This window comes from Colletotrichum scovillei, assembly GCF_011075155.1.
Source record: "Colletotrichum scovillei strain TJNH1 chromosome Unknown Contig00007, whole genome shotgun sequence".
Lineage (NCBI taxonomy): Eukaryota > Fungi > Ascomycota > Sordariomycetes > Glomerellales > Glomerellaceae > Colletotrichum > Colletotrichum scovillei.
In genome coordinates this window covers 879,359-907,061 of record NW_023336265.1, presented here as the reverse complement: position 1 = coordinate 907,061, position 27,703 = coordinate 879,359, and the positions used below count along the sequence as shown (strand labels likewise).

Here is a 27,703-nt window from a genome sequence, read left to right as displayed (position 1 = left end):
GGTGTTTGGTATGAGGTCTTAAGAGGTTTGCGTGGATTGTGTAGTAAGTGAGGTTATATCCAGGGAAAAGGGATTGTTGAGCTTCTCAGTGTTGGGAGGCGGAGGAAAGGGTTGGACCTTTTGGCGGGGTTAGCAAGGAAGGTCCCACACGCCCGCTTCATCATATGCTCATATGCGCGGGGCAGCTGATGCTGTCATTGGGTCGGCCCTTGCACCTTGTACGTTGCACCTTGTGCCTCTCAGACCTATTGCACCGCCACATGCAATTCGGGTGGATTGCCACAACCTGGAGGGCCATCGGCTCAATGTCAAGCCGCCTTCTCCGTCATGTCGGCCCGGGGGTCGAGTACTTACCTGACCTCCCTAGATACAATAGATTACCTTGAACAAGTCACCGAAGCTACTCGGGACATCTTTGAACCTTCGCTCTATCCCTGATCCAACGGCCAGCCTCATCGGTTTCGAGGATGGTTTCTTTGCTCTGCCCGGATGGAAATGCTCCCCCACCTAGTACAATGCCTAGCTACCTAGCCGCTAGCAGCTAGCATCTTCCCTCAACCTGCCGCCTCTAAAGTCGACGTTAACCGTTCGACCGTGCTCACGGCACTCGGCAGGACTGACGAACTGTTTGCCCGTCCGCCTGGTGCAGCCATCTCTTGCATCTGGCCAAGCAGCCACCCTGATACAAAGCAGGACATCCGAGCGCTTGATTTCCCCAGGTTTGATATCGCACGTCTGCAACGATGCACGTCTCTCCAAGCAGAGATGATGGACCAACATCTGAAATGTTCCCAGTCACACACCCGTATTAATAGGATGCATGGCTCGTGCCTCAAGCGGAATGAGAGCAACTTGACTACATCGACCAAAGGATGGCCGACTTTCTTCGGGAGGGTGTTCGGAATCGCTGTCCCCCCTGACTAACGAAAGTCTGCCTCCCGTTGACAAAGTCGCACCAAACGGACTGATCCGAACTGGACGAATCGGGAGTGACAGCTACACTCGGGTCCGATGAGTATGCCTCGAGAAGGTGCATTGAGGCTCGCTCGAATAGCTATCGACGCGAAGAAGGACATCCAGCGCGAGGAAACATCGTTGGAAATGGCAAATGGTATCAACAAGCCCTACACCACCAGCACTATTCCCGAGCCTGGACCGACTCTTGATGGAGCGATTCCGGCCGAAACTCATCCTTTTGTTTCCGTCTCTTCTTTTGCTTGTGCTGTGCAGCTACCAACTGTGCCAGCGTCGTCGAATGGCAATCCGTCATATGCGTGGTCTGGGCGTGGGGAAAGCCGAACGGACAACGGAGGATCGACAGGCCCACCCACCCCAGTGACGGACATGAACAATCCAAAGTGCTTTTCTATCTGACCTTACCTACCTTCCTACCAACCACATGTTGTGTTACCCAAACGGCACGGACTTTGAGACTGAAACCTGGACCAAAAATACTAATGGCACCAATTCGCGTTCTTCATTGGCATTAGCGCAGCTTAGTGAGGGGACGCGTATTCCGGACTTACATGAGATAGGATGGGGGGACACAGGATCTATGCCGCAAGGATGCCACCAGGCTTTGATGCATCCCGGGCCCGAGCAAGCTATGGAGGGGAATAAATAGCAGGCGTGTCGCAGCTCTGGGTGGGATATGTTTGTTAATCTGAAGATATCCAGCTCCCTGAAGGGCCCATCGACAAACAGTACTTTGACAACTCAACTAATAACCTCGTTTAGCTCCGTCAAGACGAGTTTTTCGCCCATTGCTTATCGTCACTGAGAAGCACAGAGTATATTCGAGCTTGGATTGGAATAAGTAGTAAGACAGAATGGTCAAGACTGTCGTTGTTCTCGGCGCCGCGTACGGCGGCCTAGCCGTGGCTCATCGTCTGCTCAAGTACACACGCCAAACAGAGCCGGACCTCAGAGTGATCCTAGTTTCAAAGGTGAGAGAGCCCCTCCAATACTATGAGTGGTACATTTCAAGTTACTCGAGCATTCTCGATCCTCAAAATCGGACGACGTCTGCAGAAGTCAGGGCGTCACCGAGCTCCGGAGGCCCGTGGGGGCGGCGTAAGACAGCTGCGGACGACCCACAGTTTATCTCACCTCTGCCTCATGAGGATTCAAAGGATATGAGGAAAAGTGAAACGTCGGAGGACGGGATTTGGAAATTGCCTTGGAAAGATATGACACGGGAGGGAAAGTGGTCGCGCATCAGCTGACGAGTAAATGGCAGACGACTCACTTCTACTGGAACATGGGTTCCGTCCGCGCCATCGTGCCGGGCATCGTCAAAGATGACCAAATCTTCCAGCCCATCGAGCCCGGCTTCGCATCCTACCCCAAGGAATCCTTCGAATTCGTCCTCGGCACCGCCACGGGCCTCGACGTGGCGCGCAAATCCGCCCTCGTATCGACCGCGACCGGCCCCAGATCCCTGCCGTACGACTACCTCGTCCTCGCCACCGGCGCCCGCGCCGCCTCCCCCGACATGCCGTGGAAATCCTCCAACTCCCACGAGGAAACCCTGCGCCTCCTCCACGCGACGGCAGAAAAGGTCAAGTCCGCAAACCACATCGTCGTAGCGGGCGCCGGTCCCACGGGCGTAGAAGTCGCCGCCGAGATCCGCTTCGAGTTCAAGGACAAGGAGGTCCACCTCCTAGCGGCCGAAGACGAGATCCTCGCGGGCGACTCCATCGCCAAACCCGTCGAGAACGAGATCGCGCGGCTCGGCGTGCGGGTCCGGAAGCACGCGCGCGTCGCGAATTCGCGCCCCCTGCCGGACGGCAAGACCGAGGTCAAGCTCATGAGCGGCGAGGTCATCCGGACGGACCTGTACCTGCCGACCATGGGCCTCGTGCCGAACACGGAGTACCTCGACCCCGGGATGCTGAACGAGCGCAAGTACGTCGACGTGGACGAGTACATGCGCGTCAAGGGCGTCGAGAACGTTTGGGCGTGCGGGGATATCGTCTCGTTTCCGAGGGCGGGCTTCATGCTCACGGATAAGCAGGTCTGTTGCACTCCCCCTTATTCTCTATTCCTCTCACAACCTTGCTCTCTCTCTCTCTCTTATCAAACACGACTAACATCTCCCCAAAACCGTACCAGGCCGCCGGCGTCGTAAAGAACATTGAACTCGCGCTCAAAGGCAAAGACCAAGCCGTCGTAAAAGGCATGCCCGTCGACGTCTACGTCTGCGCCACGGGTCGCAGCCGTGGCGCGGGCCGCATCGGCTGGGTCAAGGCCCCTTCTCTCATGATCTGGGCCGTCAAGAGCCGGAACCTGGGGTTGCCCATGGCCGTGCCGTATGCCAACGGCGGCCAGTGGTAAGCTCGTGATGATGAGCCAGAAACAGAAACAGAAGCAGAAGCAGAAGCAGAAGCAGAAGCAGAAGCAGAAGCAGAAGCAGAAGCAGAAGCAGAAGCAGAAGCACGGCTTCTCGGTGTTTGGTGTTTTGATTCATGTAATTACACTTATACGGTTCTATCCAAATAATCTGATACAAACTCACGGAGAAGTGTCTACTAGTCTGGTCTCACTACTCTTGCCATTACCTCAATCATTCCCAGCCCCCTTTCCTGTACTTGAAAACTGCGCTCTGATTATTTACCAAGACCGATGGCTCCCGAATATCTCTATAGGAGAAGCAGATCGCCAGGCATAACGAAAAATAAATCCGTTACTTCAATCCCCATGCATTATTTGCTAAGCTCCTGTGTTCTACCTATTGGAAGCACAATCTTTGACTCAAAGCCCCCCTACCTCTTCTGCATCTCATCAATCTAAGCAGCGGACCGGCAAACATTATAGTCTTACATGCACGTGGAATATGCGTAGAGATGGAAAAAGAGCAACTCCCTGAATTGAATGTGAGAAAGGGGTACCCAAACCAGACCGGGCCCGTCATCCCTACCTCGAAAGAAGACATATAAAAGATAACCCAAGCAAGCCGCCCGCCCTGCACCAGAAACAGACGCTGTCAAATTTGGATTTTTCCTCTCCCTCCCTCTTTAAACCTCCACCACCTCTCATCTTCATCTGCTCGACTTCTCATCCTCAATCTCCCTCCGCAGCTGGTCAAGCACACCCTGCCGCGACGCGAGATGCGTCTCGAGACCCTCAACCTGCTCCTTGACCGTCTGCAAATCGTCCGCTACTCCCTTCAGCCCACCGCCGCCGCCCTGGCCCTTGCCGGCACCGCTCTCGAGGTCCTTGAGCTCCTTGCGCTTGTAGTCGAGCAGCTGCTCGAGCTCGCGCTTGACGAGGGCGGGCTTGCCGTCGCGCTTACCGCCCTTCTTGCGCTCGACGTCGGCCTCGATGCGGGCCATCTTCTCGTCCAGCTCCTGCAGCTGCTTCTTGAGGCGGACCTCCTCCCAGTCGTCCGTCTTGGCCGTGGAGAAGTCGGTTCCGCTGGACTTGAAGCCGCTGCGGCCCAGGCGGGTGAGGTACTGGTCGCCAAACTTGGCCTTGCGGCCCGTCGCCGTTGAGTCGTCGGCCTTTGTCGCCCATCGGGAGGCGCCGGGGGTCTGGTTGTCTAGTTGGTAGTCGATCTGGTTGCGCTCAAATGAGGCCCGGAGGGAGGCGGGGACGGTGCGCGGAATCCGGAAGCCTTCGTGGCGGTTGTTGAGGATGTGGAGGAAGGCGAGGCAGGCGTCCTTATTGATGGATTGGCCAGCTGAGGGGTTGATGAGGTTCCAGGCGGAGCGGATGTCGGTGTCAGGAACATCGAGGGACTCGTAGAGGTCCTCGAGAGCAGTGACTGTAACGAATGCACCGTTAGTAAAAGTAACACGGCGAATAGTGGCCCGCGCAGGTGAACCTACATGCTACTTGTCCCCGTGCATCCCGGTTCTCTTGGTATATCGACTCGTACTTGGACTTGTCCGCTGGGCTCATGTACCAGTCGAATCCATCCTTCAGCCCTGGGGAGTCTGGATCGTCGTCGACTTGCTCAAACGCCACTTGCCTTCCTGTGAGCGCGCGATTCGCCTGGACGAGATGTGCCTTGGACTCGGGGACGAGCCAATCGGGGAGTGTCGTTGGGACATCTGAGTATTCCTGCCCATCCGAATGCGATTAGCACCTCTGCGCCACTCTCTCTTCCACTGCACATCCGACTCAGGGTATACTCACGCCATTCAGGATATCAAAAATAACTCTCATGGCAACGCAAAACTCCTCAAAGTCGAGATTTCCATCATTGTCGACGTCGGCGAGATCCCACACCCTCTCGAGCTGGTTGTCCGTCAGGCCGCTATTCTTCAGCACCGGCGCGGCCTGTTCTCCCGTCAGGAACTGGCCCCCGCCCGTCCGGGTGGAGAAGATGTTCCAGTACGTCTCAATTTCTTGTGCTTCGATGCGAGGAGGCGCCATGATGTGCGGTATGTGTAGATGTGTTCGTGTACACGGAGGAGAGCGTCGGCGGACGGAAGTTGACGAAGGGGGCCGGGCGAGCTTGCTCGGGCCTCGTTCGTGTAGCGGGAACTGCGGTGCGCAGATAGATGATTTGTCTTTGGAGACTGCTTGATGAAGCAATTCAACAGAGGTTTGGAGGATCTCGTGAACCGGAGATGGTGAAGGCTTGGCCGGAGAGGTGTCGTTGTTGCTGAGTGGATCGTCGTTAGGCCGCGTGGGACGGGAGCTCGGCCAAGGATGTGGATTTGGGGTAATCGGCGGGTTGGAAGTGGGAGGCAGTGCTTCTGTAACTTGGCTGAGCGTGCGCTCGGTGAGGGAAGCTCGGTGATGCAAGGTCGACCCACAGCTCGCCGTCACTAACCCCAGTTCACTTAGCTCAGCGCTGACTTACATAATCCTGGAGGCATTCCCTACGGCCCGGCTCAACGACATCTCACGAAGCAGCTATTAATAATATATCACGAACCATAGTGGACGTCATTTTGGGCAACCTGATATTTTTTTTCTTAACTCACAAGCAATCGCACTGATGCGATGGGTATCTCAACAAAATTAAGGGGCCTTTTCCCCAAGAAAACCTTCCCGAATTCCAAATGGGTATGATCCTCCGAACCAATGTCATCTGCAAGCCATCCATAGAGGTATGAGCAAAAGAGAAAGCCATCGCGATCTTGAGTCCTCCCCAACACCGAAAAAAATCCTCCAGGTAGGAGCGCGATATGCAACGAAGACCAAAATCCGTCCCGTTGAGAAAGTGAAAGAAGCAAGGAAAGAGACCGTCGATGTAGCAAGAAAGCTCTTGCAAACCAGGAGACCCGATGGTCGTATGTCTGGCATCTTTGGTCAACTTTTCTGCTGTAAGGGGGGGTATTTTTTTAGGCTTTTTTCTTTTATGTTGTCTGATAGTAGGCAGAGTATGTCCCACGATGCAATTGATGGATCCTTGCCGTCAAGCCAATTTTGCAACCTTTCGCTTCTTCATGCTTTGATGCTCGTCGATGCTACTGGGTCGCTGTAGGAACTCGCTAGCAAGGTCATCGGCCGAATCACTTGTCTGCCTGTTCGTTTTCTTTGCGCTTCTGAGCGGCGGCGGCCTTCTCAGCTTCAATCTCTCTGCGAATGCTAGCGGTAACGCCCGGGAACGGGGTTGGCGCAGGAGTCGGCTTGTAATGAAGCGAGTAGATGCTGTTGGGCCACGAAGCCATGTTCATAGCAATGCGCTCTCGGGCAAGCTGCATGGCAATGTCGGAAGGCCACCCCTTCTCGACCATCTTCAAGGCATAGTCCGCCCCATCGGGCACCGATACCCAGAACTGCTCGTATGTCTCATACTGAGGAGGGAACAACCTGCCAAGCTTGTCCCGGCGAGGAGGTCCTGGGTCCTTGGGATCGACTTTGCGCGAAGAGTTGTTTGAGGCAGCAGTATCCGATGATTGCTGGAAAGACGAGCGGTTCAGAGCTGGCGCTCTGGCTGGCATGGAGGGCTCTAGGATCTCGATGTCGGGTTGGGGTGTAAGTGCGGGAGGGCGAGAATAAGCCCCAGGAAGCGATAATTGACGCGCGTCAGTAGCAGGTGGCTGCATCGTAGAAGTCGAAGACGTGGGCTTACGCTCTTGGCGTCCAGGCTGACGACCGTAAGTCGTGAAATCGGTCTCTAGAGCAGAGAATGGGTTCGGATTCGAATAGGGACTAGGGACCGAGGATTGACGCAGCGCACTAGCTGACGACTGCATGCGTGAAGCAGAAGCTGTGGGCATACGCTCTTGGATTTCATCCTGACGACGACTATACTCTGTGGATGCAGTCTCCATAGCAGTGTATGAGTTCGAAGGCTGATAGGCTCTAGGAGTCGACGATTGACGCGGCTCAGCAGCAGATGGACGCGTGCCGAAAGAAGAAGGATGAGGCGTGCGCTCGTAGCTTGTCGGCTGATGAATACCAGCTCTGGGTTCGGGCGCCGGAAAAGTAGCGTATGAACTTAAAGGCTCATAGGCTCCAGGAAGCGAGGATTGACGCAAGTCAGTACCAGACGGTCTCATCTCAGTAATGAAAGACGCAGGCATACGCTCGTAGCTCGTCGTTGGACGAACGTCAGCTCTGGAGCCGGTATATGAGTTCGAAGGCTCATTGCTGTATCTCGAGACGGGGGTCATTCTGTCCTGGTACTGGGCAATTCTCTGCATGTGAGGCTGATCGACGCTAGCTTGACGGCTGCTCTCGGTAGACTGGTTTGTCTTCGTTTTGTTTCGACGTCTCCGACTCGGCGCGGCACCTTTGGCCGCCTGCGGGAGCATTGGCTCGGTGCTAGGAATTGGGTCGTTCGCTGGAGGTGTAGCAGCGTTGAGAACGGGAGAACTGTTCGCGGGAGTCTGCATGGCCATCGCCTGGTTTGTAGATCGCTTTGCGGTAGCTTGGTTTGTGTCAGCCTGATTCGTGGCAGCTGGGTTTGTATCAGTCTGTTTCGCAGCAGTCTGGTCCGTAGTAGCTTGGTTCGTGACAGCTTGGTTCGTGGCAGCTTGGTTCGTGGCAGCTTGGTTCGTGGCAGCTTGGTTCGTGGCAGCTTGGTTCGTGGCAGCTTGACTCACAGAAGCCTGATTCGCAGCAGCAGCAGCCTGCGCGGCAGCGATGTCCTCGGGTCTGGGATACTTGCGGGGACGTCCTCGGCCACGCTTGACGGGTATGAGTACTCCGTCAGGACCCATCACCTGCGGTTGGGGCAGAACGGCCGCAGCCTTCTTCGCAGGGCGGGCTCTCTTGGGCTTGGGAACGTAGTCGCCATCGCTGTCATCAGCCGCACGCTTGCGGGATGGCTTGGCAGAGCTCTTGGTGGATGGAGCTTCGGGACTATCCATGCGCATAGCCGGAGTTCGGGCTGTGTTGGTGTTTCTCGTGGGAGGAGCGACCGCGGGTCTCGCAGGAGTATTGGCCATGGGCCTCGCTGGAGTAGCAGCCGTAGGTCTCGCAGAATCATCAGTCAAGTCAATGACAGTGCGCGGGCGCGAGTCTCTGGCGACAACCGCAGGGGTGTTGTAGAAAGTGATTTCTTCCTGGGCTGGAAGCACAGGAGTCTTCAGGGCGAAGCGAGGCTCCTTTGCTGTAGATACCGCGGACGCCTCAGAGCTTCCAGGGACTCTAGATACCTTCGAAGGCTCAGTGATTGTAGAGCTCTGGGGAATATTGGCGACTGCAGAAAATCCGGGGGCGTCGAAGAGCTTGGGGGCGTGAGAGACTGCAGGCGCTTCAGACACTTCAGACACTCCAGGAGCTCCAGACGTATCGGTGCTCGGCGTCGGATGCGAAGGCTCCATGTTCAAGTTGGAGTTCGGGGCGGCGCTCGGATTGGCGTTCGCGGCGGCATTCGAGTTGATGTTCGCGTCGCCTTTCGAGTTCGCTTTGGAGCTCGCGTCCGAGTTGGCACTCAAGTTGACGTTCGAGTTCGCTTCAAGATTGTTCTCCTGTTGACTGGCCTCTTGAACAACACTCTGATGAGCGGTCGCCTGGATAGAGGGCACCTCCGGTCGAACAACTGGAAGTAACATCTCGTCGACGAACCAATCTGGGTGGTTGCTGTAGAGAAGTGTCTTGTAGTCAGCTGACTGGAAATATTCGTAGGCAGGTGAGTCCGAAGGCTTCCTGTTGGGGTCCACCTCATCGATATAAGAAATGAAGGGCTGAGGCACCGCTGAGCTTGCGCTCTGTGGAGCCAACTGGCCCTCATCTTGAGCCTGCAATACGGGGAGAGACGGGTTCGTAGAGATGAGAGTATGGTCCACGGTTGGCTCTGGGTCTGCGAAGAAGGGGCAGGGCATGAGCTCCTCTGCCTCGGACAGGAGTCCCTCGAAGGGGAACAAGAGGGCATCCGGAAGATTGTTGTCTTGAGCCTCGTGGAATGCTTCGTCGAGTGCTTGATCATCGGGAAGCGGGTACTCCTCATGTTGATCATCGTCCTGCACCTGAGTATTCTCAGGTGCGCCATCGGCAGCAGACTGGAAGCTCTCATAAGAGACAGCGGGACGGTTGCGATACTTGTGGACTTCGGTTGGATCGTAAAGCTCGTCCATGTCCAAGTTATCAAAGACCCATGCATACTGCTGACCGTTAGCCCTGTTCTCGTCTTAACTTCAAAGGCGAGAGCCATCGAGGTTCACGTCAAGAACAACGGACGGATTGCAAAAGAAGACATAGAGATGAAAGAATAAGAAGGCGCTTACCTGGCTGTTCTCGCCAAACATTGGGTTGTTCTGAGCGTATACTTGACCGGCATTGTGAGGCTCACTCACTGACTCTGGAGTAGGAGTGCTGTGCTGCTCTGTAGGATCGGTCGCAGACGGTGTACTCGCCTGGATGCCTGTCGTGAGATCCAAGATAGGGAGGTATGCTTGAATCTGCAATACTCTCTTCACCAATTCACGGTGCTTCTCGTCGTACTGGTCGTGCCAAGTTTGCCGTCCGTTGTGACTAGTATTGTCGATGTCGTGCACATCTGAACCATTCTTGCCATTCTCAAGGATGGCAATGCAGGAGGCCAGAATCTCTCGCTCGATGGGAATCTGGAGGAAGCCCTCTGAGATCCCCCGGCACTTCCCAAGTCCTCGGATGTGCTCGCCTAATCCAGTTTGGCGCAAATACTGGCAGGCCTTCTTATACTCGTCGGGCTTGATGGTGTGAGTGGGAAGATCCGGCTGGTGCAGAACATTCACGCCGTTCCTCGACGGCCCTTGGCCATGGATCAGGTCGAGGAGTTCAGAGGCGCTCATCTGGTCGCAGGTCTCTGCCCACTCCTGGATCTGGCGGTGGTACTGGATGTAGACCACAACGAAGTCAATGACCTCTGGAGTGGTTAGGCCCAGAGCCCGGGTTGCCGAAGCAAAGGTCTTGGAGTCACAAAGGACCTCCAGCAAGACCCATTGGGCGCCGTGGCCGAGGTGAGCCCAAGCAATGGGCTCAACCTCCCCAGGCTCTGGGCTGCCCCAGTCCATGTTTGTCGAGAGCCCCTCGCCCTCGTCCTCGCCCTTGGCCTCACGCACGCTCTCCAGCCGCTCGTCCTCCTCCTTCTCCTCTGCGGCTTATCAGCGGGATACACGATGAGTAAGGGGAAGAAGTAATTACCGTCGTCACTGAAGTGCTCAGGGGAGGGGTTCTGCTCCCGCAGCCAGGCGTCCAGCTCGCCCCGGTCTCTCGCCTCCACATACTCATCCCCTGGACCCCGCTGGTCCAGGGGAATGGTCGGGAAGGACGCCCAACGAGCCGCGCCGGGGTCAAAGACCGGGTCTGGGTGAACCCAGGCCGGCCTTTGAACCCCGAGCGCATACGGCTCCTGGTACCTACCCCTCTGAACTGCCTGGGTCGAGCGCCGCAGCGCACGCTTCCGGCCGCCCGCTTCCTCCATCTTTCGATGGGTATTAGTATGCGATATTCCCCAGGGGGGCGGATTGTGAAAGCAGCAGCGACTACTTACTTGAGTGGCGATGGTGAGTGTGATGAATTTGGAATGGTGATGGATGAGGCAAAGTGAGAGGTAAGTGGGAAAAGTGAGGTGTGGGTTGAGAGAGAGTGAGAGAAAAGGGCTTGTGTGAGAGTGAAAAGATGGATTGTTGACAGCCAAGTGAGATTGTTTTGATCAGAAATCTCGCGTTGGTGAGTGGGATGTATCAAGAAGGAGCGGTGGGGCCCGGAAGAAAAATAATAATGAGGCAGCTGCTCCTTCCTCGTTGTCATGGAAGGGTTGAGTGTAGGGTGAAGTAAGGTAAGATGAGTCCTGCGACCTGAGGTTCACAGGAGGCCGGTTTCTCCCCATGGGATAGCCTCATGCAGGCTTGTTTACTGGCCCAGGGGGTCAATTTCTATCCCGGTGGCATGATGTAATTGCACTGAGGATGAGTATAGCGAACTGTTCCTCTCTATATCATGATTGTCATCCGTTCTATGGGTAATCTACCGAGGAAATACGGCGAATAGGACAATAACAGCCCGATACCTATTCTAGAAGAAGAATGAGTAACTCATATCTATATGAAAAATTCATGAGATCAATCTGACCAATTTACTCGTCTGTCATGTACGTAGTTCTGATCATAGTCATTATATGTGCGACCTTTTATACTGGGCGTGTCTATCTACGCAAATAATCATCTTAGAATGGGCACAATTTGAGACATTGTAAATGCCGGAATCTGATAGAGGTGAAAGCAGGTCTAAACTGCCCTAAGAGAAAGTCGTTGCCGACTGAAACGGGTATACTGACTGACACCTTTGACGCCTATCCATGTTCCCAAAGCAAAGTTCTAATTCCCCATAATGAGTCTGCTCCTAATGACGGCTGAAGGCGTTCTTCCTGCTGACGCCAAAATCATTGATGCAATGCCTCCGCTACAAATCTCTTCGGCTCCAGGTCTCTGCAATCGACTAGAGTCGTCCCTAGGCGACTGTATCCCGATCACGAAACGGGGCAAATCTGCCCCTGTCCTGGTACCGCTCACGATCCGCGGCGAATGTCTCATATCCTCCGCCCTGCCTGTCCTCGTCGTCAAGGGTCGTTTCGATACCGCGCTTGCCGCCTCCACCGGGGTGTTCTTGCGACTGGCCGGCTCGAGGAACATCTCTGGTCACACTAGAGACACTTCTTTGGGCATTGAGGATGTCTTCGTATGCTTGTAGCATCCTCTTCCCATCCTCGTCGAAGTTGGCGGAGAATCGTTGCATGGAGACAAATTGCACGGAAGAGATCATGTCCTTTCCGTACATGGTCATGATGTAAGCTGCAGCGACGAAAGCTGACCGGTCGTTGCCTGTTTCGCAAACGAGGAGAATCTTGCCACTCCTGAAACTTTCATCATCGACTGCCATCCGACCTTCCTGTGCACCCACAACTTGGTTGCGATACACGTCGATCAAATGCCCGTTGATTTTCCTCACCACCTCTGGGAAGCCACGGATCAATTCAGAGTTGTCCAAGACGTCCAAATATTCGACTTGTATGCCGAGTTTCTGCGCTACCTTGTCGACACTCATCAGTCGAGCTTGAGCCACCCTGGCATGTCGTGTAACAATGACCATGGTGATTCCCTCCTTGGCAAGCCAAGCTTCGTCGCGAGCAACAGATAACGGACCGAGATATAGGAAGTCCAGGAGCGTCTGTGCCTTTCGTCGAGCCTCGTAGTTCCAGCCAACTGACCTGTCTGTGGCAGTCTGCGTCTTGTTTCGAGTTATGATCCTGAGATCCTCGCTCGTAAGGCGCATGGCATCGACATTGTTGAATGAGGGGGTAAAGGCGCAAGTAGCGTCGCCTTTAGCAAATGTCATGGGAATGGGTATATAGGGAGGACTGGGGGGCCTGTGGCTATAGGGAGCTGTGGCGATGGCATGCTCTATCGGCTCCTGGGGTTCCTCCATGTTTGCTGATGCCCAATGCGGGGTTTAATAAAAAGCAGTCGGCAATGAGATGTGTTTCGTTGCGGGAGTGCAAGACGCACTGACTCGAGGCAAGCAGTGCAAGGTGCCTTTGTTCGCAGTGTTCGTATGTTGCTTATACTGTCTTGGCACACAAGCAAAGATAGATTGCCGAAAAGTTGACCAAGCGAAGAAATGGGAATCAAAGCAACGTTCCGGGCCCTGTTATGAGTGAAATCGAAAAGGATAAGACGTTGGCTGAAGCGGTGGTGGTTTGGATGATGTTGATGTAAAGTTGAGAGGTGGAGTAGGAAAGTACAGAATCTGGGTTGCAGGCTTGCGGGAGGTGTCGAATCGGCAGACTGGGCCGGAGCGAGCTTAGACCCCCTGTGCGGCGGGCGTCTGTACAAAACCGCCCCACTCTGAAGCCTAGACCCATCGGAGACGTCCTGGAAGCAACCTGACCATGTGTCAATCCCAATTCCAACGTCGCTTCCCCAGAGCAGAACCTTTATAGAACGGTTACTTACCGTCGCATGCACGTCAGTGACATCACCCCAGTACCTATACCCTCCTTACCTGCCAAGGTTCGTAAGTCTAGGTAGTACCTTGAGGTAGGAACGAGGGCAAGACTGCAGCTGAGAGCCATAATTGGGCGGGGCCTATGCAGCCAGTTTGAGTAGAAAACCAGGCGACTTATGCAGGTACCTACCTACTTAACTTTTTCTGAAGACCTTATTCGAGCCATCTTTCCACGGAGCCTCCAAGAGACGGCAACCTGCCTCTTGGGGCCGTGTCTAGTCAAGTCATTGAGATTTCAATTCGTGCTGGCTTTCTCTGTCCCAAAAGAAGACGCCAGTGGGCGGCCAGGACCGCTTACTGATGGTTCGTTGAGCCAAAGCCGTCACTGGGATACCAGCGGTATAACTGGATGCAAATTGTAAGCTTGCCGCACATCAAGACGCAGAACCATGCTGTTCTTCTTCACTAGACAATCCAGATAGCGAGTCTAATCATATAGTGAAATAAATGTGGATTTCAACCTGTGTCAGAACTACCTTCATTGTAGACTTGTTAGTGAAACATGATATCAATCAAATATTGATATCTCGCCATCCGCCTATGGGTGCCTCCTTCCAGGTTCCGAATGAACATCAATGCACCGTTGATGATGCGGCCGCCTTTTACATGCGATTACTGAATAGCTGCTCGAAAGCCCGCCATTCGGCTTTACGAAGTAACCTCTCTGCCGTAAATGGGCTGGAAAATAAGAGCGCCAAAGGGCAATTCGATCATATGAGCAACTTCAAGGGCGAGCTTAATGAGACGTAAATTCATCGCATGAAAGCATCATCTATTCAAAAAAACGCAGGGCATCATAACTAACATCATGCTTATGCATCATTCATCCAGCCGTTTACAACTCCTCGGAAACCTGGCCTTGCTTCTCCAGAGCGGCGAAGTCGGTGAAGCCAAGCTCGTACACGAGACCAAGAGTCATCTTGGCGTGCTCAAGCATGTGGTCAAACGACAAGTACTTGATGTTGTCATCGGTGCTGTGAATGTGCTTGTCAGAGTCCTCGAAGGCAGACTCAATCACGAAGGCGGAGGGGTAGCCAGCCTTGCTTGCAGAGGCATGGTCGGAGCAGGCGTATCCACACTTGGTCTCGACGTAGGGTACCTTGCAGTACTACAATTTTGTGAGTACAAACTCGTGCTGGCGGTTATTGGGGTTCATTTTGACTTACCTCGACGATGACCTTCTTGATGAAGCCGGTCAAGCCGGGATCAACAAAGTCGGTAATGACACCGACGCTCTCAGGCTTTCCAGCATCAAGCGTTCCTTGAACAAATCCAGTCATATCCTGCTGGAGCATGGCCTTGATGTCGCGTCCATCCTGCTCGTAGGACGAGAAAATGGCCTGGCTACCAAGCAGACCGCCCTCCTCGGCGCTGTACCAGTGGAACTCGATGGTGTTGTCAGCCTTGCCAGAAATGACATCCTTGGACTTGAGGAGGGTGCGGAAAGCCTCGAGAATAGTCATGGAACCACTGCCATCGTCATCGGCACCGGGTGCCGCGAGAATGGAAGGCAGCCACAGGTTGATGGAGTCCTGGTGCGCACCGATGACGACGGTGCTGTTAGACTTGCCCGGGATGGTGACAATGATGGAGCTCTGTTGCCAGGTGTGGGGGAAGGCCTCGGCATAGACGTGCTTGTCGGCACCAGCGTCCTTGATGATGGTGTTCAGCTTCGCCAGAAGCCATTCGGAAGACTGGCGGCCGTAGTCGGACTTGAAGTAGCGGGTGTGGAAGCTCGTGAACTTCTCCAGGTTGGTCTGGATCTCCTTCTTGTCGAGGTCCTTGATGAGAGGCTTAACCTTGTCCTGGAGGCGACACTTCTCGGGGAAGACGCTCTTCTTCGTCTTGGTGTGGAGGCGGTTTGCGCCGAACTCCTTGTGGTCGGTGATATCGAAGAAGCGGTTTCCGTTCTGCAAGGCGTCATGTCAGTACTTCTGCGAAGAAATACAGCGGCGATGAGGGGAACCGTACTCTGCGAAGCTCCCACTTCTCCTCCTCAGTCACCCAGCGAGTGTTGCCTGGGGCGAGTTCGATCAGGTACTTCTCGGGCTCGGAGCCGGCGGGATACAGCTGGACACGGTTGATCTCCTCCTCAGCAATAAAGCGAGCGCTGACCGAGTGGGCCAGCACGGCAAGAGGCAAAGCTTTGGCGACCTTCATCTTGAGTGAATAGTACGGGTTGGTGATGATACAATCTGGGGATGATGTGGGAGGTATGTAAGGTACTCAGGTGGATGTTGTTGAAGGGGACGGGAAGATGGCTGGCGTCATGTCGCCAGCACTGATAGGTGCCTAGATAAGATAAGGAAGCTGAGCGTCAGCAGGTCTGCGACAGCTCGGCAAGCTCCCCTGTCTCGAATCCATCCTGGCACGCCACCAATGCTTGCAAGCGGGTACCTTGCCTTAGGTACGTACCTCGGATGTCCGTAAGACCGGAACAGAGGAGATGCCTTACCTAATCATCAAGCTCCCTACCAGTACCTGACTGAACGGTTTCCTTCGCCTTCATCTGACAACACGCAGTCATGTAAGGTTACCACTGCTATGACATGATGGACAGGTCCCTTGAAAGACACAATCTCGTTATTTCCAACACGCAGCGTGTATTCTGTCATTGTCTTTCTGCTTCAAAGGCGGATCCCTAAGGTATTCGCGAACGACCCGATGGAAAGCGCCAAGGTAGGTACCTGAAGGCTTACCTTTACGAGCAGCTTTCGGCTCAGCGAGCCAATCAATGCAGTCACCTTGTGATCATGCCCAGCCGTCAGTCACCCTGAGATTCTTCATCGCTTCCCGCCAAAAAGCAAAGAGGAATACATGCAACACCAGGCATTCGCCGGTCGTCTCCGACCCGACTACTACTCTGGCCCTCGCTGGTTTATCTAGGAGAGAGCGGACGGGATCTCGAGTTCTCCAGCGGGTGTGGTCGCATGTACTTGGGTCGGCACCTGGGGAAGGTCAATTCCGCATCGCACTGCGGGCTACCCGCACTTACTGCTGACGGAGGCTGGAGCGTGTCGGAGCGGGTCTGCGTGCCCCATAACGTCTCGGACTCGGCGTCTGGTCCGTTGGAGGATCGCGGGGGCCTCTCTGTACTTAGTAGGCACTCACAGGATACCTTGGCTACTTACCCAAAAGATGCTGAAAATTCTGTCGTAAGATGTCCAGACCTATAAGCCCAAGATTATTCGCATGGTGGGTTTGTCAGCATGAAAGACACAAACCGGTATCACCCCGTTTCCAAGCCTGCCCGTCGTCCCGCTCGTGTGGAGCTTCGGTGCTCATCGGACACCGGTACCGACTTACCTCTTTAAGCTCGTCTGAACACCAAACATCAACAGCCGCTACCTGAACAACATGGAGTGCTGTCCCGAACTTCCGACAACGTTGAATGGGCGAACAGACGCCGGGCTTGGACCTGTTCCTTTGGCCATCCTCAGACAGTAAATGATATCATGAGGGGGAGCAACCGCAGGTTCCCCAAGCGCATCCCCGCCGCGTGTATAAAGCGCTGGTTGCAGCCGGCGCGCATCCCTAGTGAGGTGACCTGCATGTGTTCCTCCTGCATTCGTCCGACCTTGTGAGCCAAGCCAAATAGGCTCACGATATATCTCGACGACATCTCTTGATTCTAGCCATCTCAGACACACCAGCACCACATCCATCTAAGCTCAATCGCGCACCAAACGAGTGCTGCCTTTCCAAGATGGCGGCCTCCAAATCCGAGAAGCCAAACTTCGACCTCATCAAGCGCGGCGTCAAAAAGTCCAATGTGCCAGGAACCCTCACCTTCCTCGGCCTCCGCGGCCTGGACCCCTTCTTCCAATACAAGCTCGTCGCCGGCGGCTGGGGCGCCGCCGCCCTCGCCAAAGTCGGCATCAACACCATCCCCCTCAACGTAGCCGCCGTCTCCACCACGGGCGTCACCATCCTCGACGACCTCCACCTGCCGCTCCCGCACCTCATCCTCCTCGGCATGTCCGTCGGCTCCTTCGTCAAACAAGCCTACTGGCTCGTCGGCATCTCCGCCGAGGAATTCCCGCCGTCCTCCGCCGTCGGCGTGAGCTTCTACAACACCCTCGTCAACAGCGCAAACTCCCTCCTCCTCCTCGCGGCGTCCACCTCCGTCCTGACCTCCCCGCGCGATTTCCCGGGTACCTCTCTTCCCTACCAGGTCGTCTTGGGTAGCGTGCTCTACGGCGTCGGCATGTTCCTCGAGACGGCGTCCGAGTGGCAGCGCAAGCAGTTCAAGGCGCGGCCCGAGAACAAGGGCAAGGTCATGCGCGGCGGGCTCTGGAAGCTGGCGCGGCACATCAACTACGGCGGGTACGCGCTCTGGCGGGCGGGCTACTGCATGGCGGCGTCGGGCTTCATCGGGGGTACGATCATGGGCGTCTGGCAGGCGGTGGATTTCCTCACGCGCGGCGTGCCGGCGTTGAATGAGTACTGCTCCAAGCGGTACGGCGAGCAGTGGGTTGATTTCAAGAGGGAAGTGCCCTGGGTTCTGCTTCCCGGTATTTACTAGCTTCCCGGAAATGGTGCAATCATAATACTTTTGACACATATGCAATCGCTTGTGACAGAAAGTCACAAGCATGACCAAACGATGAGAGTCTGGAATAAATCCTGATCATCAAGGTGTGTTGTCTTGACTGAGCCGAAGAATCATGTCTTGAACGAGGATGATTTATATACATAGACCTCTCGGCCAAAATATGCGAGATTCCCCGTAAATGCAGTCCTGCCGTAGCATCATAAACGAAACCAATGCTCATGAAAAGACGAAAAGGGGGCCGTTAGCGCCGGCCACCAACTAGATACCTCGGACGGGTAACTATAAGAAGCAAGTAAGCCCCCTTTTCACAACGGCTACAGCCATGACGCAGCACAAAGCCAGCAGCAACCCAGCCAAAAAGAAGACGGCCAAACGGGGTAGAATGCTTTCCCTCTGATGTCAAAACAACGCTCGCTTCTACATGCTGTCCTCCATCTGCCGACTCCGGACCTTGGCCCAGTCGTCGCGCTCCTTCTTGCCGCCCTGCTGCTCCAACCCCATACCGCGCTCAACCCACTCCTTGCTGCCCATGTGGCTCAGACGCGACAACGCGCGCGCAAACGCAAACGCCTCCTCGTCGCCCGAGAACAGGCCCGACATGCCCTTGATGGAATCAATGTTGTGGTCCAGGTCTTCCAGGAGATGCGTCGCCGCCGCGGTATCGCCGCCGCTCTGCTGCTGTCCGGCCTCGTCCTTCTTCCCTTGCTTCTCCAACGACTCCTCCAGCTCGGCGCGGGAGACGAACAGCTCCGTCAGGGGCTTCTCCGTCGTCAGCACCAGCTTCGCGTGCGACTCGTACACGGCGTCGATGAAGGTGATGAAGCGTCGAGCGAGGTCGCGCTGGCGGTACGTCATGCCGGGGCAGTCGGTGATGACGAAGGCGTCGTAGTTGCGCACCAGCTCGAGGTAGTCCGCCGCCGACGTGGCCTTGCCGATGAGCTCGTCAAAGGTGAACCACGCGCAGCGGCCGCTCACGCGCGGCACGTGAATCTCGCGGCCCCAGACGTTCTGCACCTCCGGGTGCGGCTCCGGGTTCTCCGGGTCGCCGAGGAAGCGAAACCACTTCTCGGCGTGGGAGGTCGCGTGCGCGTCGAGCGGGGTGTGGTAGACGCCCGAGGGCGGTCTCGGGATCTTGCGGTAGTCTGTCGGGGAGTCCAGGTTGATGACGTGGAGCCTGCTCTTGAGCAGCTTGATCGCGGGGATGAAGGATTCTCGCTGGATGCCGTTCTTGTAGAGCTCGTCGGGGTGTCGGTTCGATGTCGTGACCAGTACGACGCCATGTGACATGAGCGCTTCTAGTAATCTGCCCCCCGGTGTGTCAGTTTGCGACATGCTCTACTTTTGCGCGCGCTTTCCCTTTCTAGCTCACCTTCTCAGAATCATGGCATCTGCGACGTCGGTACACTGGAACTCATCGAAACAGAGCACGTTGCCCTGCGCTGCGATCTGCGCTGCCACAAAGGGAACAGCATCAACATCGTTGCCATGCTGCATCTTCATCTTGTGTAGCCGCTTATGGACATCCTGCATGAAGTTGTGGAAGTGAATGCGCGTCTTAGTCTTGACGGAGCTCGGTAGCGTGTCGTAGAACAGGTCCATGAGCATCGTCTTGCCGCTACCGACGTCGCCAAAGAGGTACAGCCCGCGGGGCAGGTTGCTCGGGATCGCTCCTATCGCAGCCTCGGCAGCCTTTCCCCCGCCGAACCAGGATCCGAACATGGACTTTGCGGGCTTGATGGACTCGAGGGTCGGCTGCTTCACTTCGGGCGCATGGTAGTTGACCAGCTCGTCGTGGAGGTGCTGGAGGCTCTGGATGATACCTGTCCCGCGTCAGCATGTGATTCTCCCCCCTGCCAATGTCGGCTCCTGGGAGCGCAAACTTGCCCCTCTGGTGCTCGTCGTTGCGCAAAATGCCGTTGTCGACTCGGCGATCGTATTCTTGTATCGGGCCGTGTTCATCTTTTGCGGCTGCCTTCTCATTAGCCTCCCTTGCGCCACCAAACTGTTTTCGCGATTCTGGTTCCCTACCCCTGTTTCCCTCTGTTGCAGTCGCTACCGCCGAAGCCGTCCTCCTCTGGCCCCCATTTCTGGTTTGTTGCGTAAGAATACTCGGTAACGGACGGGATCTTCCAGCGCTTGTGTTGTGTCTGTTGGCAAGGCAAGTTGTGCAAAGAGAGCGTCGGTGGGCAGCCTGCTCTGTGATGCCTCGGGTTGTGGCGGCAGAGCCGTTGAGCGATGCGCCCACTCGGCGGAGGGGAAGTGAAGATGCAGCTGCACGGCGCATGGTGGCTGGTCAAGAGGGACCAAGGTGAACAAAAGTCAAATGAGGAAAAAAAAGGTCTAGGGGTATTGACAAGAACAATGCATGTTGCAAGCATGCGCGCGCTGTGAGATGATTGTCGTTGCAGTGTTTTGGGGACAAAACCAAGCCGCTTCGGAGATGTCTCGTGGGATTGAAGGTGCGTGTGTGAAATCAACAAAAATAGACTGGTCGGCCGGCAAAAGATACCGGAGAAAATGACGCTATTGCCTGCCCGCGGGCCGGCTCTCACAACTGGCGCCCGAATTGACACTGGCACTGGAGAGACGGTGGAGAACCTATAAGAGGCCCTGAGGGCTGTATCCGCCGTAAAGTCGACTGTGGGGAAGCGGAAAGATGCCGAACTCCGGACCATGCCGACTTCGGTCTGATTGACTGGATGGCTGCTGCTCACCGAAGGTGAGGTTCCTTAGGGTGACGCTCAGGCCATGGTCTGACTTCCAGTTCGTCTCTTTCCTCCCGAGCTTTCATCTGAGAAGAGGATGGGCACCGGCCAAAAACGAATTGGAAGCATTGCTCAAAGTGCTAGATGTTTCTTTGACGGTCTTCCTTTCTCACCCTATACTTTGCCTAATTGTATATGGTCTCGAAGGAATCGAGACAGGCAAAACAATCATGTTATTACCGACAGCTCATCAAGCAGATTCCATAAAGACGCTGGCGAGCAACCAGGGAACGAGTGTTCCATCGAGCCTGTCTACATCCTTCAGATTCCACTCATGTGTTAGACGCTTCTTTTTGAGAGGCGGACTTTACCTACACGCATCATATCATCATAAGCCTTGTTCAAGAAAGCGAACGTAATTCAACCAAGTTTTGCTAGGAAAATGTTGAATAACATGACGACGCGAATGAAAAATAGACAAAATAATGTAGTACGTAGTCCACTTGTAGCGCATCTCGCTTATGGTCTCAGGTAGGGAGAGAGGCAAGCGATCTATGTTCAGTTCACACATACGTAGTACTACCTGTGCCACCGGTCGAGATGCCTGCCTGTACCCCATTGCAGCATCATATTGTTAGATGGTATTGTTGGAATTTCATCTTTTTATAGCTCAAAGAACTGCCATTTTGTGGAGTTCGATGTGGTCCGGTATTACTGGGAATGCTTGCCTCCAGGGAATGGGACACCGGGTCCAGGGATCCTCGATCCGTGTCATCTACCTGCTCGAGTATGCTGAAGCAAACACTGGCAAGTCAGTTCGAGTCACATTACGTCCAAGACCTACCACCATCCTGTTTGTATGTGTGGATTGGAAATGTGAAGACCGAAGGTCCTCGCGGCTCGTCTCGCTACCTCAAGGAGGACAGCGGTAATTATAATTTCCGTGGCATGATCTGGCCTCATAGCCCCTAAACCCGAGACCGTTGAGCTTGGCAGCAACATACTCTCCGATCTTTCAAGGCCACATTGCTCTTTTATACATAGAATAGCCAGGACAACTCAAAGACCCCAGCAAACCTTTCCTTCATCTGTTTTTACCCTACTTTGCGTAACTCCAAGAGGTGAAGCTGCATAATTGGATGGGACACCTACAATATTACTCACATATCACTATTCTCCCATTCTTCAATCTCATTCAAAATTGGAAGAATAGCCTATCTCTGGGCCCGCCCACGCCATAAACACAGGTTCGCGAAAGGGGGGGCCACTGTGAGGTTTCGACCCTCCAAACATCAGCGGTCCTTCCGCCCCGCCAGCCAACCAGCCAGCATAGCTTTTGCAGCTCTTTGCGACATCGCGCCCGTCTGGGCAAGAGCTTCGCCGTCTTATGCATCAGGCCCTCGCGAATGACGCGTCTATATGGCTTGCGGAAGCAAGAAAAGGGATGGGGGCGCACCCCAAGCACCCAGGCACTCAACGCACTCTCGCCGATCTTTGGTCGGTCAAGGGGCCGGCCGGACGGACAGGCCGCAGCACAACATCGCGAACGCTGTGCAACATCGCTAATGCAGTAGGAAGAATGAGGCATTGAGAGGGGGTCATTGCCTTGCTTTGTCACAAGCATACCTATGGCTTGATTCTGATCCTTCGTTCTCACAATGAGCTGACTGAAGCATCCTCTCTTGTGCAGATTGCAGCTTGAGCTGCTTGACAACGCCTCGTGCCTAGCACGAAGGCTACGGTCTGGGAAGCGGTCTGCCCGCTTCAACCCTCCCTAGCCCAAAGTCTAGAAGTCGTTGGGCTTGAAAATCGGCAAATCCTGAATCCCGGGACGGGTCTCAGAGGTATGTCTGGATAGGGCGGTAGGTAATACCTAAACGCCTGTAAGTGCAAATGTCCAAAGGCGGGGGGAGGCGGCCGATGCCGGTTCTAGACGGGGAGACTTTCCCAGACCTCGAGGAAAAGGTTTTGACCATCGCACGCTATCGCTTCGGATCACTTTGGCGGTCGACATCGAGATCTAGATCACGATGAGACGAGTCCAGATCCAGAGTCCTGGACGTATGTTGACTGTGGCCCCGCGTCTGATCTGAGTCTTACGAATGCTTCAAGTCGACGACGGAATTCATGACCAAACATCCTGCGGATTTCGTGGATGTGCAGGACGCTAACCGTACTCTTAGTCACAAGACTCCCTTTCCAAAGAGCGAGGGTGAATTCTGGGGTTCGAGTTTCCAAGGTTACCCCGGCGGCCAGGCCATGTGGTTTAACGGGCGAGCTCGTTTCTCGTCAGCCCTTTGCAGGACCACACGCAAGACCATACTGGCTGCTTTCCTACCACAGCGTGTATGGTACATTCCTCTCAGGTCCTAATACACCTGGGTGCGCAGACGAGACCTACAGCCCAAAAGGCCGGCGGATATTCGTTCAGCAGGGAGCAAGCTGCCTTGGATACGGTACAGAAGCTCATGTCCACAACGATTGGTACTGAATTCAAGGGAGCCTCCGAACAGCGAATAGGTGGCAAACAAAGGAAAGCACCAATCAGCCCTCGGAACACATCCATCGCAATGGCTGGGCTGGACCTTGATGGACCAATTTCGAGCCCTCCAAGAGTGAGGTGGCGAGGCGAAAGCAAGCCCCAGTGATTTCCTGGCGCACTTCTTCGATGCTGTTCGGAGGCCGGGATCTCCACCCTCCGTAGCGTTTCTCGAGTGAGGCTGTCTTGTGGGTATGTGTTGGTAACGACCGTTTCACGACTTGGTAAAATTGCCATAGCTCAAAGCAGGGCAGCAATTCAAGTAGGCCCTATTGCTGGCGAGTGTTCGGATTCCTCCCAAGTTCACACCACAACAAGTTATGCTGCTTGCTGTGGTCATTTGGGCTTGTATCGTCAGTGACCAGGAAATTGACTGTTCATTTCTCTGAGCCCTGTCCCGAAAAACGGGGGGCAGAGAGCGCTCACTGAATCTGCTCGTCTCTAAGTACGCACGGATGAGATGTGGCTCCTTGTTTTTAGTATCTTACTGGTGTTTATTCTTAGCTTGCCTTCGTGTTCCTCGAGTGCCGTTGTTCTACGACACAAAACATTGTGCGATGTTTCGTAGTTTTGTCTTTCTTGTTTGTGAGATTGTGAAGAGGGAACTTTAATGAAAGTGTGGAAGTGTTTGAATAATGCCTCCTTTTATCCTCGGAGTTTTAGTCATTCGAAGGGGTTGCCGGACCTCGCAGGCTCAATTACGAAATCCAGTGCCAGATAACATGCCTTCCGTCCAAGCCGTCAGCAATTCGGATACCAGCTCAAACGCTTGCTCGGTATAGCACGTATTGAAATACGGAAAAAAGTCGCCATAGCGAACGATGGTCAGCATTCCGGAGTTTGCGATTTCTCGGCGCCGGTATCTCACGACAAGGCGTTGTGAGAAACGTGGGAACGATGAAGAATACATTTCTTCCGTTTGTCAGCGGCTGGTTAAGGCCTCAGTTGCCCGAAGCTCGTGATGTGGGGAGATGGTTCTTCCCCAGCCCGAAGATCACCTTCCTGATTGACAAGCCGGGAGATCTTGTCTGCCAAATTTGCCATCATAGTCATTTGGGGCTCCGTGGTGAGGCAGAGGCGAGAGGCCTAAACGTGAAGCTCTGGGACAGTGTCCCCGCGATATTGCCCTGCAGGCACATAGCTTGAGATCAGTGCCTGGAGACATGGCTCCAGGAGAGCAAGAGCTGTCCATTTCGTCGACAACGGCTCATTCACAGCAAATTCGGGTCAAGTCCAACCCCGGCATCTCTTCAGCCAAAACATGGCCTCTACGCCGAGCTCGATACCAAATGGAGGTAGCATACCGAAATTGTGTTATGACTGCTACAAGTCCGCTCTCTGGGTTTCAGCTGACGTACGGTACCGAGCTTGCAAGCACCGGTTCGAGCAAGCAAGAATCAGGTACCTTGTGTACGAAAGCCAGGCAGACGTCAGTATCCTATTACATAGAAAAGTCAATTTTGAGAAGGTAATGGTAGAGCAACTTTGGGAGAAAGCCATCATGAGTTAGCTGACCCATTGGTGAAAGCGACTCAAACAAAGCCTTGAATGAAGGAAGGGAAGAATGCGTTGGTTAGAGAGGCGACAGCCGAAAGGAGTTCTGGTGGGTAGCGGACCAACGGAGGAGCTCCGATAGCCGTCCACGGTCCACTGGCTGTTGGGCACAATATGCGGTGAAAAGGGTCTCGGATGGCGCGTAATCGTGGCAATTGCGCTCCCCAGCAAAGACTGCTGCCGAGACGTATTCTCCCCAGATTTTCTTTTCTTGAATCACATGTCGTTGCATGCCAGTCATTTAGAACTTATCGCAGCCGGTCTGGTCATCGTTGACACCAGGCCATGCTGTCAAGACTCCATGGCGAACTTTGATACACATATCTTCCAAGGACTAAAACCTATTTGTGCTCGCTGTCGGCCGAAGATGGTGAAATTGTATAAGTAAGGCAGACGCCCATATGGAGATAGCCGTTCCGATGCTGACAGGTTGCGAAGCCTTTCGAGATCGATGGGGGGGCCGGGGTGACGATCCGGAGGTGTGTTTCAACAGTCGTCTTCATCAGGCTCATGGATGTGGAATCCACAGTAGCGATCACGCGTTGGCGGCATGGGCGGAGAGGAACAAAGGTAGCAAGAGCAGGGCTACTGCATGAGCTTCGCAGCAACGGAACGCATCCGCGAGGCCGTCAGAATGCCAAGAGGTTGCGGGTGCACAGACACCACAGATCCAGGGCACGTCTTATCCGGCGTGTGCCAGGGCCCGCTGACCGAGGGTCCAGTCCTCGGAGCGAGGTACCGGCGGGGCGGAGAGGAAGGAGGGGAAGGGCGAGACCGTAGGCGAGAGGCTAGAGCCTACTTCGTACGCCGACCTAGAAGTACGGAGAGCGGTAGGTAAGGACGAATGGGGGCGAAAAATAAATAAGAAGCGGCCTGCTGAATTCTATAACCGAACTTAGTCAATGTGAAAAAAAAAAAAAAAAAAAAGGAATCTTTAGAACTCACTAGCCACAATTACGGAGTCTCCCGTATGGAGAAGGTATGCCTGGCGTGCCACAGGTTTACGGCCGTGGGCGATCCGAATGAGTGGAAATGACGTCTCGTTACGTAGCCGATTTTGTCCGTTTGTCGTCAAAGGGATGGTGAAGATGGAGAGCCCTTGCTATGTTGCTGGGTTCGGGTCAAAAGCATTCGAGGGTGCGTGGAAGAAGAAAAGAACTGGAGAGGGTCATGGTGTGAGTGTTGTGATGGGCTGGTGATGTTCTGGGAGGCCGGAAGTTGGTACGATTCTGGAAATAACGAGTGGGTCCGGACGCGGTTTCGGACACTTTACTCCTCGGTTGGACGATCCTTAGCGCCGACGTCGCCCCTCTCCTCCCCGGTCGAGGAACCTGGAATCATCAAGCAAGCAAAGCAAAGCAGCACTGGGCAGGCAGCTGCCAGCACCCATTGTTTCCCAGCAATGTAACTCTGTGAGTGATCATAGCAAAGTGGGGATGAGTAGGGCGTGGGGTGGAGTACAACCTGGTGACATATCCGTATGTTGTCGGCGAATACCAATGGGAAGGTAAGGTACGCTGTACACTGCAGAGTACGTGTATGCGTAGCGAATACGGAGTAGGTAGATACAAAATTCCCTTAGTATCATGACTACATAGGTAGTAGAGTACGGGTAGATTGTACGGATACGGGATACTCCGCGCGGGTGTCTCCCCTTGGAGGCTTGGGTAAGGTACCTTGTCTTTTGCCTTTGCAGACTGCATGGGGGAGGGTATCTTTACCTGCCATTACCTTACCTAACTTAGTGCCTAGTGCGGCGTGCCTGCGGCCTGCCCTCGGGCCTCGATATCAAGCCCGCTTGCTCTTGCTGTTGGTAAATCACATCTCGACTTTTCGGAGTTGGTTCTTGGACCCCGGTACCCAGCTGAAGCTGTGGCGTGAGCGCCTCTGTCTCACCGTGTGCTCTATCCGCTTTCGTGACTAACCCGAACTCGATCGCTCCATCTAGACCTGCAGAAATATACCACGTTGGACCGGGTGGATGGGGCAAGACTAAGGTAAGCAAGCACCTGATGGCCAAGTCTTGCCTGCCGGCTTGAAGTCCGCTGAGCAAGTTCTAACGAATCACGTCTAACACATAAAATGGACCCTGAGATACCGGAGGCCGCTCGTGGCAAGGGCTTGGCGCCTTGCCATTTCCATTTCCATCAAATCATCCCCTCTCAACATTGTCCGACATGTTCAACATCCATGGTGACGGGCCTCAAACTAACGTAAACTAACACTTTACTACTGCTACTTCGACAATCTGACAGGTAGCATTTCTGCCCGCGCTAGATCCTGCTTGCCCTCGTTGGTCAAGTCAAAAACCCACCACAGTTACGAAGGAGCTATTCTGGTCGTCATTTCCGGCCATCACCGTTGCATCGTGACACCAATCGACAAGCCCTGAATCCTCCAGTCGATCAGGCACAGCAAGTAGTCATGATTACTGATGTCTACGAGCAGAGAGGCATCTGTATCGCAATGTCATTCGTTGCCTCATGCCTACTCATCATCTCCTCGTCAATCGCCACCAATCTACTGACTACCTGCGATCCATAGGACAAGGAGGGGCTCAATCAACTTCTGGGTCCGCATCTCTCGTGTTGCGCGTATGCCTAACATTGCAGGACAATGGTACCTGCGCAGTCATCTGCTAGATGGCTCTGCTCCCCGTCCAAGAGTCGCCATTCTTCTTGAGATCTCCGACATATGGCACGTTGCCCAATGGAAATCCCGTTACAAATCTCGGCTTTATCTTGTGCTCTCGCGTATCCACCCCAACGGATGTCTTGCAGCAGCAGGAGGCTATCTTCGAACGGTGTCGCCAACGGAAGGGGAAGCGTCACTTAAATCCAAGAACCGGGAAAACAGGGTGTTCAGGATATCACGGTTGACGATCTGTGGGTTGCCGCCAATGACACGCCTGGATTCTTCCCCATTCAAGCTTATCCTTTTAGGCGGCTGTTGAGCATT

At 54.5% G+C, this 27,703-nt stretch overlaps 7 protein-coding genes across 7 annotated transcripts; 2 read left to right on the top strand and 5 right to left on the bottom strand.

Moving 5' to 3' along the window:
• The first annotated feature begins 1,615 nt into the window (after positions 1-1,615).
• HER10_EVM0000840 (uncharacterized protein) lies at positions 1,616-3,369 on the top strand. The gene is made up of 3 exons (XM_035470607.1): positions 1,616-1,946; positions 2,240-3,016; positions 3,115-3,369. Exons 1-3 carry the CDS (start codon positions 1,830-1,832, stop codon positions 3,334-3,336), a joined length of 1,116 nt encoding a protein of 371 aa, XP_035331178.1. The 5' UTR covers positions 1,616-1,829; the 3' UTR covers positions 3,337-3,369.
• Positions 3,370-3,716: 347 nt separating this feature from the next.
• HER10_EVM0013219 (uncharacterized protein) lies at positions 3,717-5,723 on the bottom strand. Its single transcript, XM_035482583.1, has 3 exons — positions 5,140-5,723; positions 4,830-5,064; positions 3,717-4,765 (listed from the first exon to the last, which is right to left on the bottom strand). Exons 1-3 carry the CDS (start codon positions 5,377-5,379, stop codon positions 4,041-4,043), a joined length of 1,200 nt encoding a protein of 399 aa, XP_035331972.1. The 5' UTR covers positions 5,380-5,723; the 3' UTR covers positions 3,717-4,040.
• Positions 5,724-6,435: 712 nt separating this feature from the next.
• Positions 6,436-10,810, bottom strand: HER10_EVM0007343 (uncharacterized protein; the record flags this gene model as incomplete). The annotated part of the gene is made up of 3 exons (XM_035476902.1): positions 6,436-9,509; positions 9,633-10,486; positions 10,531-10,810. The coding sequence occupies 3 exons, from the start codon at positions 10,808-10,810 to the stop codon at positions 6,468-6,470; spliced, it is 4,176 nt and encodes a 1,391-aa protein (XP_035331587.1). The 3' UTR covers positions 6,436-6,467.
• A 714-nt stretch (positions 10,811-11,524) lies between these two features.
• HER10_EVM0007810 (dual specificity phosphatase) lies at positions 11,525-13,262 on the bottom strand. The gene has a single exon (XM_035477354.1). The coding sequence runs from the start codon at positions 12,811-12,813 to the stop codon at positions 11,839-11,841; it is 975 nt and encodes a 324-aa protein (XP_035331622.1). The 5' UTR covers positions 12,814-13,262; the 3' UTR covers positions 11,525-11,838.
• Positions 13,263-13,853: 591 nt separating this feature from the next.
• Positions 13,854-15,814, bottom strand: HER10_EVM0009535 (peptidase family M28). Its single transcript, XM_035479021.1, has 3 exons — positions 15,364-15,814; positions 14,559-15,302; positions 13,854-14,500 (listed from the first exon to the last, which is right to left on the bottom strand). Exons 1-3 carry the CDS (start codon positions 15,550-15,552, stop codon positions 14,228-14,230), a joined length of 1,206 nt encoding a protein of 401 aa, XP_035331727.1. The 5' UTR covers positions 15,553-15,814; the 3' UTR covers positions 13,854-14,227.
• Positions 15,815-16,679: 865 nt separating this feature from the next.
• On the bottom strand, positions 16,680-20,515 carry HER10_EVM0006077 (AFG1-like ATPase). The gene is made up of 4 exons (XM_035475674.1): positions 19,976-20,515; positions 19,832-19,915; positions 19,317-19,767; positions 16,680-19,250 (listed from the first exon to the last, which is right to left on the bottom strand). Exons 1-4 carry the CDS (start codon positions 20,229-20,231, stop codon positions 18,365-18,367), a joined length of 1,677 nt encoding a protein of 558 aa, XP_035331511.1. The 5' UTR covers positions 20,232-20,515; the 3' UTR covers positions 16,680-18,364.
• On the top strand, positions 17,099-17,917 carry HER10_EVM0010690 (uncharacterized protein; the record flags this gene model as incomplete). The annotated part of the gene is made up of 1 exon (XM_035480142.1): positions 17,099-17,917. One exon carries the CDS (start codon positions 17,099-17,101, stop codon positions 17,915-17,917), a length of 819 nt encoding a protein of 272 aa, XP_035331813.1.
• Positions 20,516-27,703: the final 7,188 nt, after the last annotated feature.